General features: G+C 49.2%; 1 protein-coding gene across 1 annotated transcript in view; it reads left to right on the top strand.

The window, feature by feature from the left end:
* The window catches only part of FAM171A1 (family with sequence similarity 171 member A1), a 134018-nt gene that overhangs the window by 87961 nt on the left and 31120 nt on the right, over positions 1-14937 (top strand). Inside the window, 2 exon segments of the mRNA XM_030322201.1 lie at positions 8786-8944; positions 13454-13630. Coding sequence (XP_030178061.1) covers positions 8786-8944; positions 13454-13630 — 336 coding nt within the window.

The raw sequence follows: 14937 nt of genomic DNA, 5'->3' as shown, positions 1-14937 counted from the left end.
TGGAGCCATCAGTTCTTCGTTCTCTTCCTTTTACTGAGATCCAGCTAAGAACCAGAAGAGGTGAGAATCTCAGCTGAGTAGTTATGAGGCGCAGTGGGTCTGTGACCATTCCAGGCCACCTACGGGCCCAGGGCAGAAGAGAAGAGAAGAGAAGAGAAGGTCGGGTTCCTGGATGGCTCAGTCAGTTAAGCGTCCATCTCTTGATTTCAGCTCAGGTCATGATCTCATGGATTGTGAGTTTGAGCCCTGCATCAGGCTCTGTGCTGACAGCAGGGAGCCTACTTGGGATTTTCTCTCTCCCTCTCTCTCTGCCTCTCCCCTGCTCATGCTCACTTGCTCTCTCTCAAAACTAAATAAGCTTAAAAAAGAAGAAGAAGAAGAAAAGAGAAAGTGTGAGTAAGAGAAGGGAGCCAGGTGGTGAGTAAGAGAGAAGCCGACTGGGGATTAGTAGAGGCATGGTCAGTGGCACTGCATTCACGTGAAATCTACAGACTCTTGCCGTTTTGCCCAGAGCTGCCCTGAGCCCAGAACCATGTTCTCCTGCAGCTTCCATGCCCTCTGGCTCCCATCCTTGTATTCTGACACATCCCTGTATCCCTTATGGCCCCTCAGGTCCTTATCAGTAACCAGCGGGTGGATTAAAACCCTCCAGCTGGGGTGTGTGTATCTTATTATGATACCTCCCTTTCTACCGTATTTGGTAGTATACCTTATCTCCCCAACTAAAAATTTGAAACATGAAGGCAAGAAGTTTGTCATCTTCACCTTAAAACCCGCCCAGGCACTGGCCCTACACTTGCCGTATGATGTATTCAATGAACAAGTCACTAAACGATTGAATAAATAAAATTTTTTCAAGTCTAAATAACCAGTGCTTTTTGCACTTCCTACGTAGGTTGTCTGCGCCCTGATCAATTATTTCCTTTGTTGTGGCTTCTAAGAAAATTGCAGCTCACACAGACACACAGACACATAAACACACACACACACACACACACACACACACACACACACACACACACATATATATGCACACACGCAGTAAGAGAACTTGAAGAGCTCTTTCTCTAAGGAGTAAGAAGCATGGTCCTACCATAAAGGTATTAATCATTCAGGTAGTTTTTGTTACATTTAATGTATTCACTCTCATTCCCTCCTGTGTATAACCAAAAACTGGGAACCATCTCTCCCTTTCTAAAATCTTTTTTGCATTCCAGCTTTTTAAAAGGACAGCAATTTTGTTAATTTTTTTTTTTAACTTTTCCTGGTTCATGAGTTTAATCATTCTTCCTTGTATTTTTCCTTGCCATGGCAGAGTTGAGACAGGACAATAATACTGCATGATGTTGGTTCATGTTTTCTTACCACTTGGAAGGAAAGCCATATGTAGATAATTTTTGGTTTTTGCAGTTCTGTTCTATAAAATTAATATAAAACTGAATTTACAAAAGCTACATTAAATTTTTCTCAGACTGGTCTAGTGTAGGTGTGTTTATTCATTTATTCTTTGGTGGATTCAGAGAAGAAAAAGAAATCAATTCTTACTTGATCAGAAATGTAAGTACTAGAAGCCTTTGGATTTTAGCGTATCGCTCGGATGTTATAATGTGGCAAACGCTCCTGAGAAAAGGCGGGTAGCATGATGACAGTTCAAACATGTTACGTGCATAGCCCTGGGTGATGATGCCCATTGTTTGGCTTTATGTGACACTAAAGTAAAAGCTTTGGAAGAATGAAGGTCACTAGGTGGAGATGAAAACAGGAGAGGAGGGAAGGAGCCCCGCTGTTCTCATTAGTTGGATGCTTCATGCTTCAGTTGACGTTTTGTTTTGTTTTGTTGTTTTGTTTGCACCCAAGTAAAGTAGAATAAACTCATGGGAAATGAGAGGTTTCCTAGAAAAATAAAAAGACCGCCCACTTGTTTTCTTCTCTGTAGGTATGGTCTTTAAATTCTGACCATACACACCCAAACACTATTCTGTCATCAGACTAGCTTCAGACACAGGAAGTGCATAATACATGCACATTTCAATGGAACAGTCCTTAGCAGTGACTTTCATTTAAAAAGTAAGGCAAGTGATTGTGTTTTATTGGTGACATTGTTTTATAAAGAAAGCCTGGAGCAGTCTCATGATAACAATGTGGTGAAGGGGAAGGGCCAACTTAGTAATTGGTTAACTCTAGAGTTTTCTGCACCATAGACTGTCTGAAAATGTGCTCCTTGTCACAGAAATGCTTGCAAATTGCATTCAGACTTTGCAATGAGATGGGAAGTGAATGACAAGAGAGAACACTTACAGATTATTTTATAAGAATTATTTTCTTTGACGGGCTCAGTCCATTAAGCATCTGACTTCCGCTCAGGTCATGATGGTTGGTGGGTTCGAGCCCCACATCGGGCTCTGTGCTGACAGCTCGAGCCTGGAGCCTGCTTCGGATTCTGTGTCTCCCTCTCTCTCTGCCCCTCCCCCACTTGTGCCGTGTCTCTCTCAAAAATAAACATTAAAAAATTTTTTTAAAGAATTATTTCCTTTGAGTGTGTCGTGTACTTTTCCGAGGAGCACATTCACACAGAAGCCTGTGGGGAGGGGATCGGTGATGTTTCTAACGTTTAAATCTCAAGATGATTAATGATCAGGCGTGGACGGTAATGATGGTGGTGTTGGAATCTGGGGACAAGACCGGCAGTTGGCCTGCGGCTCTGGCTCCCACAGCGTCCAGCAGACCTTCATGCTGTCTCACAAGTGGGGCATCTCGTCGACTCTGTATGTGAGGACGTCTATAAGAAGGTGTCATGAAGATGCGCCGCTGCTCATGGCCGCACTCTCAGCACCGGCTCCCTCCTGGTTCCTAGGGCACTGCTGGAAGCCCCGCCCACCTCGTCCATGCCCCGCCCACCTCCCTACCCCTCCTCCTAGCAATGACCTTGCTCCGAGAAGAGAAGCCACCAGGGGAGGATGGTGTGGTGACTTTTCTCTGACCCTCCTGATGTGCCTGCTGTGGTCCCTCCCCCACCAGGAGCCCCTCCTCGAGCACAGGGTCCCACCTCTTATCTCCTCTTCACGCCTCCCTCCCTCCCTCTGTAGTTCTCCTCCCACTCTCCCTCAGCTCCCTAAACCCCAGACTTTAGAGAAGCCCTTAATAACCCACCTTCCTCCTTCAGCTTCTACCCGCATCTGCATCCTCCTCCGAACAGGACAGGTCTGCAGGGGAGGGGAGGTGGGAAATTAATGTTCATCCCGCACCTGTTACGTACCCAGAGGCACCACTGGGCATCATATATGTGTGTGTTGTGATCTAGGCATCACAGCAACCATATTATGAGATGGGCGTCATTCATACCCATTTGAAAGTTAAACAACCTGAAGCCCAAGGTCACTCAACTAGAAGGTGGTAGAAGAAAGACTGAAGTGTCGATTGAGTGACTCCACTGCTCCATGTTCTGTTGTCATGGTGGCTCTGCTTAGGGAGATGTACACCTTCACGCATAAACCTAATTAGGGGCGCCTGGGTGGCTCAGTCGGTTAAGCGTCAGACTTCGGCCCACGTCATGATCTCACAGTTTGTGGGTTCGAGCCCCGCGTCGGGCTCTGTGCTGATGGCAGAGCCTGGAGCCTGCTTCGGATTCTGTGTCCCTCTCTCTCTGCCCCTCCGCCGCTCACGCTCTGTCTCTCTCTCTCCTTCAAAAATAAAAAACATTAAAAAAAAAAACCTAATCCAGGGCACAGTGAGATCAGTGCTGGAGAAAGATACACGTAGCGTTTAGAGGTGGGGGTGTGATCAAGAACGTCTCCACAGAAGAGGTGGCCTGTAGGGCACATCTTGGATGACGCGTGGGACATGCAGGTAGAGACTGTGGAGAAGAGACATGAGCACGTGTGGAAGCCCAGAGCCAGGCAGTCCCACGTGGCCAGAAGGTGAGAGCCAGTTGTCGGGAAGTCCAGCATCTCTTCCGAGGTAGGCGTGGTGAACTAGGAGGGGAACAGAAGCCAGGACTGCAAGAATTCCTTTCTGTCTCTTACTAACGGGATGCCTGTGGACAAGTCACTTAGCCTCACTCGGAAAGCAGAGAGGGTTCTTCCTTCACAGGACTGTTGTAAACAGTAAGTGAAATAATGTGTATAGAAGAACTGTGTACATTCTAAAGCACTGAACTCTACCTGTCACAGGACGAGAAGCATAGTAATTGGGGTCTGCATTGGTCTGTAATTGTCGCTGCCATCATTAATTTACCAAGTGGTGGAGATCCGTTGAAGGTCTCTGGGCTGAGAAGGGTTGTATCTGTAAACGAAGTGGGAAAAAGGTGGTCAGGCTGGAGCACAGTTAAGGCAAGGGGTAAGGCAGGGTAATGCAGGGTGGGGGCAGAGAAGGAGGAGACGACGATGCTGGAAATGTTGGGAAGGAGACTGGCCAGTCCTGGCAGGGAATGAATGCACAGAATAATAGAAAGGGAAAATGATGGCGTCCTGGAAGCAAAGCTGGGTGTTGGGCAGAATGGGGTAGGGGGTGTTATAGATGGAAGAGGAAGTAAGTGATGGTGTTGATGCGCCTGTGGGGCATCCAGGTGGAGGTGTCTGGAAGGCAGAGGAAATGCAGACGTGGGGCGGACAGGAAGGCCACCGTGGAGGGGAGTCAGTGAGGAGAGAGCCCAGAAACTACTAAGGAGGCAGCTGAAGGCAGCCCCTTAGGAACTGTTTCATCCGGAGGTGGGAGGAGATAAAAAAAAAAAAAAAAAAAAAAAAAAAAACGCACTTGCAGAGGAAAAAGCCGGCTGACTCTGGAGAGACCAGAGCCCAGGAGCACGAATGCCAAGCAGGAGGGGTTCCTGGGCGGGGGCGACGAACAGTGTTGACCATTGTGAAGAGGTCAGCGAGGAGGAAGGCTGAGAAGTGGTCACGGGTTCGCAGATTATACAGTTGTCCATTGACATTAACGAGCGCAGTGTGTGTTGTAAGTAAAAGCCAGATCGCTGGGCGTTGGGTGGAGGGAGAGGAGGCCTTCGCTTTTGGGGGTAACGGCATTAAGGTCATGTTTCGGTGTTATTTTTCTAGATGAGAAAGAGACGGGTGTATTTGTTGGTTGTGGAGGAAAAGCCTGTAGAGAAAGATGATGGACGGAGGCAAGATTAGTTGGCTGTGCAAGTCTTGCTGTATGACACGCAGAAGGTAGGCTAGAGGCTTGGGCTGACTGTGGAGGAGACGGGGGACAGAAGGGACAAGAGAAGAGGGAAGACAGGAGGGGTGGCCCCAGCAGTTTTGGTAACACATGATGAAGTTTTAGGGTGACAGTGGGGTGGTCCGGAGCCGGCCACCAAGAAAGAATTCTTGAAGACGTCTTTGGTGCGAAAAAGGTGATTTTATTAAAGCACAGAACAGGACCCGTGGGCAGGAAGAGCTGCACTGGGGTTGTGACAGGTAACTGATTATATACCTTCAGGTTGGGAGGGGGTCAGGGATAGAGTAAGTCTCTGAGGAATTTTGGAAGCAAGGTTTCCAGGACCTTGAGGGGCCAGCTGTTGCTAGGGAAATATCATTTATTACCATTTATAAAACCTCAGTCATGATACCCTACAGATGTTTATCAGGGGCCCATAAGCTTGGGGCATGATTGCCAGCATATATCTTGGGGGAGTTGAGATAAAGGAAGTTGATTTATAGCATCCTGGAGGTTGGGATGATGTTAAACTAAGGTTCTCTTTTGCCCCCAGCAAAGTGTCATCCTCGAGGCAGCTGAGCTCCTAGAGGGAGGTCACTCTGCCGGTCTCAAGGACTTGTCAATGGGCTGTAGGCAGTAAGGGAATTTAATTTTCCATTTGCCTTAGTTTCCCGTATTACGGTGGCAGGCACTTAAGCCCCTTTCCTTTGTTCTTGGGTAGCCGGGAGCGTCCAAGGAATATCACACAGAGTTTGAGAAGAACAGAGAAAGTTTGAAAAACCACTATTGTAGAGAATGTGGGAGAGGCATCCGGAGAAGACCTAGCCAGTCCTGTCCCCTTCTGTCCCTCCCCCGTCCCCAGCCCATCACACCGCGTCCTGGAATTACAGAAATCTAGCAGCGCAAATACAGGAAGATGGGCCTGAGGTCATGACCGCTCCCCCGACCCCACGCAGACACTTTGTATTTCATTTACACCGAGGCTTAGAGTAACTTCGACCCTTAACATAACTCCCTCCTCCCTTATTTCTTTGGTCATGTCAGCAGGCAGAGGTCTGGCCTTTGCTCTGTGTCGGGAAGTGTGTTCGGTCCCTCAGCAGACAGGTGTCTGTGTCATGCTGGTCACAGCGTGTGTCCAATCGGCTGGACAGGCCACACCCCCTTCTAGTAAACCTTCCCCAGGCATCACCCGTCTGTGCCCCCCACCTGGCAGCCACAGACGATAGACCCCAGATGTCTGGCCAGTGACCAAGTTCTCTGGCACAAAAAAGGAAGGGGAGGGTGGGGAGGAGAGGTGGGGAGGGGACTGAGACGCATCTCCCACTGAAAGGCAAGATACGCCAGAGAACATGAGAAGGCTGCGTGCCTGTTAGAGGGAGGGGTGAGGGAGAGAGGAAGGGAGACGGGAAGGGCGGGCAGGAGAGACAGCCAGTGGCCCCTGAGAGCTGGGGTGCACTGGGGTCTGGAGTCTCCCAAGGTCCAGCCAGTCCCCATGAGGGCATCAGTCTGATTCCCCCTTCACCTTTTAGCAGCCTCCCTCTTCCCTTGGTCTAGCTTGAGGAGATTTCTCTTCCTTCCAGCCGGAGGAGCCTTTGCAAAAATCTCAGCCTTCCCATCTTACAGCGGCTCTTCCCGAGGCCTGGAAAGCTGCATGTGGATCTCACCCTGCTCTTCCTCAGCCCTCATGAAGACAAGTCTCTCTTTGCCCTGTCACACTTGAGACACCCTTCTCTGCGTATTTGCAAGTTCTTTGTTTCCCCCACTGCGTGAAACCCAGGCAGGCAGCCGGCAGCATTGTTTAGATGAAGGACAGTGGAGAAAGGGAAGTAAAGGTCTCAGAGAGTTCACTCCCATTGAAAACCACACTATAGGAGCAGCGAATGATGTTCTGTAGTTGGGGGTGAAGAGACGGAAAAGAAGCGTTGCCTTTGACTTTCCATCTCTGAGTGCAGCGGGGGGGGGGGGGGGGGAGATCAGGGAAGCAGAGTGCTCCTTGCTGGGCGTGGGGTGCTCCTGGGGGACGCGAGGTGTCAGCACTCTGTGCAGACCAAGGAGGTGACAGGCGGAAGACATCAGTCTTCTGTGAAATCAAAGGAAGAGACCAGACTGAGCAGAGCTGGGAGTGAACAGAGACAGGTACTTGGATGCTGGTGCCTCGCCACAGGTTGTAGGGGTACAGAGAGGCAATGGTGGTTGAAACAGCACTGCATGTGGGTCCAGTTACCTTCAGCGGAGGTGACCGAAGACAGAGGAGTCATGACTTTGGGCCTCTGGCTCCCGTGGGCCCTAGAGCGGGGCTTGTGTTTCATGGAGTGCACACCAGTCACCCGAGACCTGTAACCAGCGATGTTCAGGAGGTATGGAGAGCATCTGGCTCTCGGCCACCTTGGTTGTGCACACTCCAGCCAGCCTCCCCGAGACTTCACGTCCGTTGGGCTTCTGTGGCCTCACGTGTAGAAGAGAGATGTGGACTAGTTGATCCTTTGAGCTCTAAAACTCCCTTATGCTAAAACCCTTTCGGATAAGCTTATTCCCCACTGGAAAGTTTCTGATCCAGGGTTAAAAGGAACCCTGGAGTCGGCATAAAGACTGCCCACTCAGGGCAGGGCTGTGGTGCCTGACAGCTATGGACTGTGGGGGGGAGAGCCCCCAGCCGACCGTGGGGGAAACCTCAAGCCCTGGGCAGGCTATGCAGTGACCCGAGCACCAGGGCGGATCACTGCTTTTGAGGAATCACTCTTTCAATCCGCACGAGTGTGCACTTTCATTGGTAAGGTGCCATCATTCCCACTTCGGTTATTTTTTGTCTTAAGGATGTTTTTGCACCTTAAGGACGACTTAGCACCTTGACATCTTGCGACTGTCACCAGAGCCATTAGGTGAACACGGGTTCAGGCTTTGCGATCAAAACAGCATGTGGAGCACAGTCGAACTGCAGATGCTGTCACAGGGTAGCCTTCTGAGTGGGGCCACCCCGTCCTTCTGCACCCAGGAGCTGGGTGTGACGGAGGCACAGCACCTCCACTCCACTCAAGGGTGTCTCATCCCAAAATTCTCGACATAAGCTGTGCACCCTGCAGGCAGAGCCCGGATAGCACGTGGCAGCTTCCACCGAAGGGGGTTCAGTACTGTTGGGCTCTTGTCAGTAATTCTTGTCCAGGCTGCACACTTAATTCCCTTTGCTCTGCTGCTGTGTGGTGTGTGGAGTTAAGCCAGATTTTGCCAGATGAAGGAGGCGTGCATAACGGGATCAAAGGGTATCTCTTGCTTTGTTTATGTAAAGAGATGAATTGTCGTCTACTCCTTTCCCTCATGTGGACTTCCTTTCCCAAAACGTTACCCCCATCCATAGGCACACGCTGGGCAGTGAAAAGCTTGCTCACAAATGGGACTTAGGAAAGCTTTTTGTTAAAAACCCAAATAACATCCTGTGTCAAAACAAATGTGACAATGGGCTATTATTCCTGTCCCCATAATAGCATGTTGTCACATCTTTGCGCCCTGCCGTGAATGGGGGAGGGGAGGAGCCTGGGGGGGGGGGAGGAGGCGTGCCAAAACGTGGAGAAGCACTTCCTGGTTTCCTTAGATTTACTGCCCCTTCGGGAGGTAACTCAGAAGTCCATTTCTGCAGGTGCCCGGCCACAGCCTCGCGTTCACTTCCAGAGGAGAGCTCTGCGGTTGCCTGAGAACACCAGCTACAGTGACCTGACGGCTTTCCTCACTGCCGCCAGCTCCCCGTCCGAGGTGGACAGCTTTCCCTACTTGCGAGGACTAGACGGGAACGGAACAGGTAATCTGAGTCTCTCCCCTGCTCAGCTGGGGCTTCCGTGCTTGGATTTTTCCGTGGGGCGGGGAGGATTCGTACCAAATGAAAGAACCGAAGCCGGGAAGTTCAAGTGTGCTGAAACTGTGTTAGTTAAGGAATCCGGTCTACACCGCTGCGGTGTATTTTAATGACTTTGTCTCCTTCAGTCATTCTGCCTCCTGTACCTTCTGAGCTCCCCTCTGGGAGACTTCAGAGACGTGCTTTCCACTGAAATTGCTGTGTTCGTGTTTTTCCAAGGGCAAGGTCCGAGTGAGGGGCTCCCTGCCCCTCGTCCCCACTGGCCCCTGGAGCCTGCAGGATGCAGCCCGCCCACCCACGTGTCACAGTGGGGAGGGGAGGTGGCACTGGTCTGGTGCCGAGAGTGGGGACCAGGGGGCTGCCATTTCTAGGATCGGGAGCATTTTGGAATGAGAGCCTCTGCTCGCCTCCGTCTGTACACATCCAGCGTGTTCTCACCTCTGCCCATCCTCCGTGCTGTTCCCTCTGCCTGGACTTGACAAATAGTGGCCAGGCTTTGAAGTTGACTTGAATCCTCTCCTGACAGACCTCTGCGTGAGCTCCGTCAATGTCAGCCTATGCCCGCATGACACACAGAGCTAAAAAAAAAATCGGAGACACCAAAAACCACCAGCTGGAAAATATGTAATAATTCCTTGTCAGTAAAAGACTGGTTCTCAGCCAACAGTGCACTGGGCACTAACATGGCCCCTAGTCCTAGTGAATGGAAAGCAGCAGACTCTGAAGTCCTGAATCATTTCTTGTATCCCCTCTTGTTTTCCCCACACTTCTGACGTGAAAGCCAGAGGCTGTTCTGGGTTAAATCCTGCTAGGTGAGGAGGTGACTGGATTTCCCAGAAACGCTTCTATTGAATTTCACTAAACTGTCCAGGGCTTTGCATAAGCGGATCTTGGGTCCTTCTGAAAAAGCTTTTTACACCTGCAGCATCTGATCCGTTCTGTAGAATGCTGACAGATTTCTGGGGACCGATCAAGATGACCTGGTGATTTGTTACTCGCTTTTGTGGCACCTGTCCGTCTGTGGAACCTGCCTTCAGAAATGTTTCTTCATACTTTAATTTTTGTATGAAGGTGCAATTAATGCATCTGTAATTGGCCATCAGATAAAAATGTGTGGTAGCCACTCTGAGTAAGTATTACTGGGAGAGAATGTTGACTTACAGGCCTAGGAGAAAGTAGTATTTCAGGGAACAGGAAAATGTACGATTTGAGACCTGTACCCATTCCCCCCAATAAATGATGCACAAGCATAAAACCCTAACTTGGAGGGGTGACCTCATTCCTCAGAGCTCACTAATTTTTCTGTGCCCCGTTTCCAAGAGTTCTTGAATAAATTATGAAATCCGAGACGATGGGCAAGGGAGAAGAACACAGAGACATAGGACTATTGATTTTAGAGGAGTTTGTTTTATTTTAAAATGACTGTTATTTCAAGGGGGGGAAGAAAGAAGGTCTTTAGAAGGTTACGTGCACCCTCTTTCCCACTGAAATAACTGATACTTGACGTGGGAAGAATCAGACCTTGCCTGAGCCCCGCCGGGAAAGGCGGTGTGCTGGCTCACAGCCCAGGAGGGCGTGGGCACGTGGGGTCCGCTTAGCACCCTGACATCTCATCAGCCAGGTGCCTGTGTCCAGTTTCACATCGTGCACAGCCTCTCTTCTTCCCCACGGTTGCTTGCCTGCCTCCCTCCTGTTTGATAAAATGCATCTAAGAGATTACGGCTTTGCGTGAGGGCCTGGCCCACGCACGCCAGGGTAAGGTGGCAGGTCGTCACGAGCGTCCAGCAAAAGTGCGTGGAGCCCACAGACGGGATTGGAGAATGTTCTGCAGGCTGGTCTCCCCGGAGTGTCCTCGTTCAGAGGACGCTGTCCGGTTCAAAAGGGGTTTCCAGAGTCGTCAATAGAGAAACCCGGCCACGGGGAGATTTGGGCCACTTCCCCATTGTCCAGCCATGTCCACCTGCTCCATAGTGTCCTGGCGTCACATGGGGCAGCCTCCTTGCACAGGCCACAGACACTGCACCTTCAGAGAATCACAGTCCCCACTCTGGTTGCTAAGAGATTTCTTGCACACAAGGGTTCTGACATTCCCAAGCGGTTCTCAAGAAACGACTTCCGCTAGTAACTCTAGGAAGACAGGGAGGTGTCAGTAGAATGACTAACACCCAGCGAAGTTGGTAGCAGGATGCAAAGCCAGGCAGAACCCGAGATGCTATTTGAGCGAAACCCCTCGTATTAGAAGGGATGAGTCCGGGGCCTCCTAAGCTTGGTCCAGTGGTGCTGCCCCCTCCCCCTGCTGCCTTTGCCTGACACCTGTCTTTATTCAGACGTGACAGGAGCCTGGTAACATCAAGAGGGAACAAGAAGGAAAGTCCTCACTGTATACAGAACTCAGTGTTTCCTGTAGAGTTGCAGTCTTATAACAAGGGCTGGAACAGAAACAATGGAATCCTTCAAAGTATGGATCGTTCCAGAATAAAGAAAGTGGGAGGATACAAGGGAGGGTATTTTGGAAGGCGTGGGATAGGAGTGGGCATTGAGCGGAGCACTGAGAAAGCAGGTACAGCTGCCTGCTGGGTCTTCGAACAGAGAACTTTTCAAAGAACATTAAATCTCCAGAACCTAACGTATGTAACTTTAAATTAATAAGCCCTTTTGTGCGATGCTGTGATTACTTCTGAATATTTAGAGCTGAGCCTGTTTATTTCCCTCGACTCCTAGGTAAAGCATCTAGTCCAGATAACGCAGATAAGGAAAACAAATCCCAGAGGAGCAAAGTAGCCTGCCTGAGGCCACAGAGACAGCTAGTGGTGCCTCTGGGACTGGAACCCCCGCTCCCTGGGCCGGGAATGTGCAAGAACATAGGAAGGGAGGATTGAAAGGTGATGAACGGGGATCAGGAGACAGAGTTAAGTGGGAGGAAAGGCTGGATGATGAGTCTGGAAGGCGTTCCTGCCCTCCCTGCTGCTTCCCTCTCCTGCCTCGGGTTTGCTGAAAGCAGCACTTCCGGGTTTGAAACCGTTATCGATAAGTTGTTTATACAGAGTCTAGTAAGTTACTTAATTTCTCTTTGCTTGCAGTTCTGTCCCATCCAGAGGGTCTAACAGAACCTGGGGAGCTACACTGTAGACCCGGCTTTGCCTCCACGTCCCCTTTGGACACTTGGCACTGCTTTAGGTCTCATCCCAGCAGATATTTTGACCAGAAATATGGTAAATTCTGGGTTTTGGCTCTCTGTGCCCTAAAGAGAAAAGGCCAGACTAAAAGATTTCAGAACTTGAGCCTGTGATTCCAACATGGACCTTTTGACGAAATTCCTATTACCGTGCCCGTCCCTTCAATGACAAACAGATGGCCATAAATCGTAGAAGGTAGTGCTGTTGTGACCTATATATAATTTGCTCTACGAAGGGTTTGGCCATCACTTGTGTTGAAAACTCTAAAATTCATCACTTGTGTTGCTCTAAACGTTTACATCTAGTCCTAAGTGGTGGTTTGCATTAGCTCAGGTAGTTGATGGGTAGATAACCTATGTAAGCAGCTTAATAAGAAATCCTATAGATTATATTCTAATGGAGCTTAAATTTTTTTATCACTGTGCGTTTGTCATTGTGCTCAAGATTTAAAATTACGACGTAAACATTTTGTGTGATATTATATTTCACTGCAGAAAAATTGCTCTACGATGGATCGCTTAAGTATATAAATATAATATCGCTGTCCTCAGCAGTCCCTAATTTATGTATAAAGTAGGCAGTCGTTAAAGGCTTGGCTTGGAGAAAAGGCCCCTGATGTAGAATAATTGGCATGTTAAATTCCTTTTAAACAGATCAAAATAACAGTGGCACCTAAAATTAACTCCTAAATCCTTCAAGGCCGAGCTTTCAGTAGGGTGCTTTGAGTACAAGGAAGTTAATATTTTGAGGCACTCCTTGAAAAAACCGCCCCCCCCCCCCTTCTTTTTGATAGCAGCCTCTAATGTAAAACATTTGGTTTCATTATGGCGATCTGCCGAGTCATTAACGTGTGTGGGTCTCACTTTGTGCAGGGGTTGATTTCAGGGATTTCTACACTTACCCTCCTCTGACACCACAGAGGAGTCTCTTCCTTTCGAGGCCCTTTCTGAAAGCAAAGCTCAGTAGTTAGAGGCAGCAAACCTGAGAGCTTCGATCCCAGATCCCACCATGCCCTTGGGGCCAGTTCCCATTTCTCCCCTCTCTGGGCCGGTTTCTTTGTGTGTAAAATGTGGGTTTTACTTACCTTATGGAGCCGTGGTGAGGTATCTGTACATGTAAAGTGGTGAGGATTTTATACACGTAAAGTGCTCCGTCTAGTCCCTGGCACATAGGAGGTACTCAGTGAATGGTTAGCTGTTGCTATTTTCTCGCAAACGTTTGCAGCAGCCCCACATAGGGCCCTTCTGTGCACGTGATGGATACTCCCTCTTGCTTCCAGGAAACGGCACCAGGTATGACCTGACCCCAGTCACGGCCGTCAGTGTCCACTTGCTCAGCAGTGATGGAACGCCAGTGCTGGTGGACGGCCCCATTTACGTCACCGTGCCCCTGGCCACCCAGAGCAGTCTGAGGCACAATGCCTATGTCGCGGCGTGGCGATTTGACCAGAAGCTGGGTAAGCAAGACTCCAGTGGTTGGCTAGCAGGTGACTTCATTCCTGTTTGATTTTTCCTTTTAAGATATCTGTGCAAGTCTCCTTTCCTTGAAGTTACTGAATTCTGCTGCCCACAGTGTATCGCATGGTTTCTGGTAGGTGAAGCTTACTCCAGTGTGCCAGGCAGGCACCTCTTGGGAGGGTTTTTTGTTTTTGTTTCTGTGTGTACATTTAAGTCAGTTTACTTGAATCTTTAAAGGATATTAGAGCTAAAATTGGCTCCCCTGATCTTTATCATTTTATGCTCTTGGTTCTCTGATCCCTCGTGGTCATGTGGTTTTCTGTTTCATGAAAAAGGAAAAACACTGCCAACAACACACCAGAAGAGAAAATAAAAATTACCCACAATGCCACCACCTAGAGAAAAACCACGAATAGCATTTGGGATTATATCCTTCTGGTCATTTCGCCATGCACACACGTGTTCGGTATCTATTGCTGCTTAACAAATTGCCCTAAAACGTAGCAGCTTTCAACAACCGTGCACATCTCCTGCGTCACATGTCGAGAGGGTCAGGAATCCAGACACAACTAGCTGGGTGGTTCTGGGTCAGGTTCTCCAACAAGGTAGCCGTCTGGAGGGCGGGGGGAGGGGGGATGCGTTGCTAGTGACTGCACGTCCAGTCTCACTCACGGGTGTTTTGCAGGCCTTAGCTCCTCACTAGCTGCTGGCCAGAGCCCTCAGTTCCTTGCCATGTGGGTCTCTCCATAGGGCGGCCCACAACATGGGCACTTGCTTTCACTGGAGCCAATGATCCAGAGGAAAAACAAAATAAAATAAAAATACAGAAACACAAGTGGGCAAAGCAGAAGTCAACAGTCTTCTATAGCCTCATGTGAAAATGACAAACCATCGCTTCTTTCCGTGCACCGTTGGTCACGGAGCCCGGTGCTGGTACTGTGTGGGGCAGACGGCACAGGCGTGTAGACACCGCGAGGTGGGGATCACTGGGGTCCTCTCAGAAAGGCTGGCTTCCACAAAATAGATTTTTAACAGAAACGAGATTATATGCTAGGTACTCCTCTATAACTTGCTTTTAAGAATCGCTTGTATATCATAAACATCTTTCCGTGGCATCAGCTGTTACTCTGCAATGTCAAAATTGATGATTGCATAGCATTTCATTATATGGATGTGTCATACTTTGGTTGCTCCCTACCCTGTAATTGGAGAAAACATTACTATTCTTACCAGTGCTGTGATAAATATCTCTGTAGCTAAATCTTTAGGCACGGCCATGATTATTCCCACAGGATAATTATTTTAG

The sequence above is a fragment of the Lynx canadensis genome, chromosome B4 (assembly GCF_007474595.2).
Source record: "Lynx canadensis isolate LIC74 chromosome B4, mLynCan4.pri.v2, whole genome shotgun sequence".
Classification (NCBI taxonomy): Eukaryota; Metazoa; Chordata; class Mammalia; order Carnivora; family Felidae; genus Lynx; species Lynx canadensis.
This window is presented reverse-complemented; position numbering and strand designations above follow the sequence as displayed.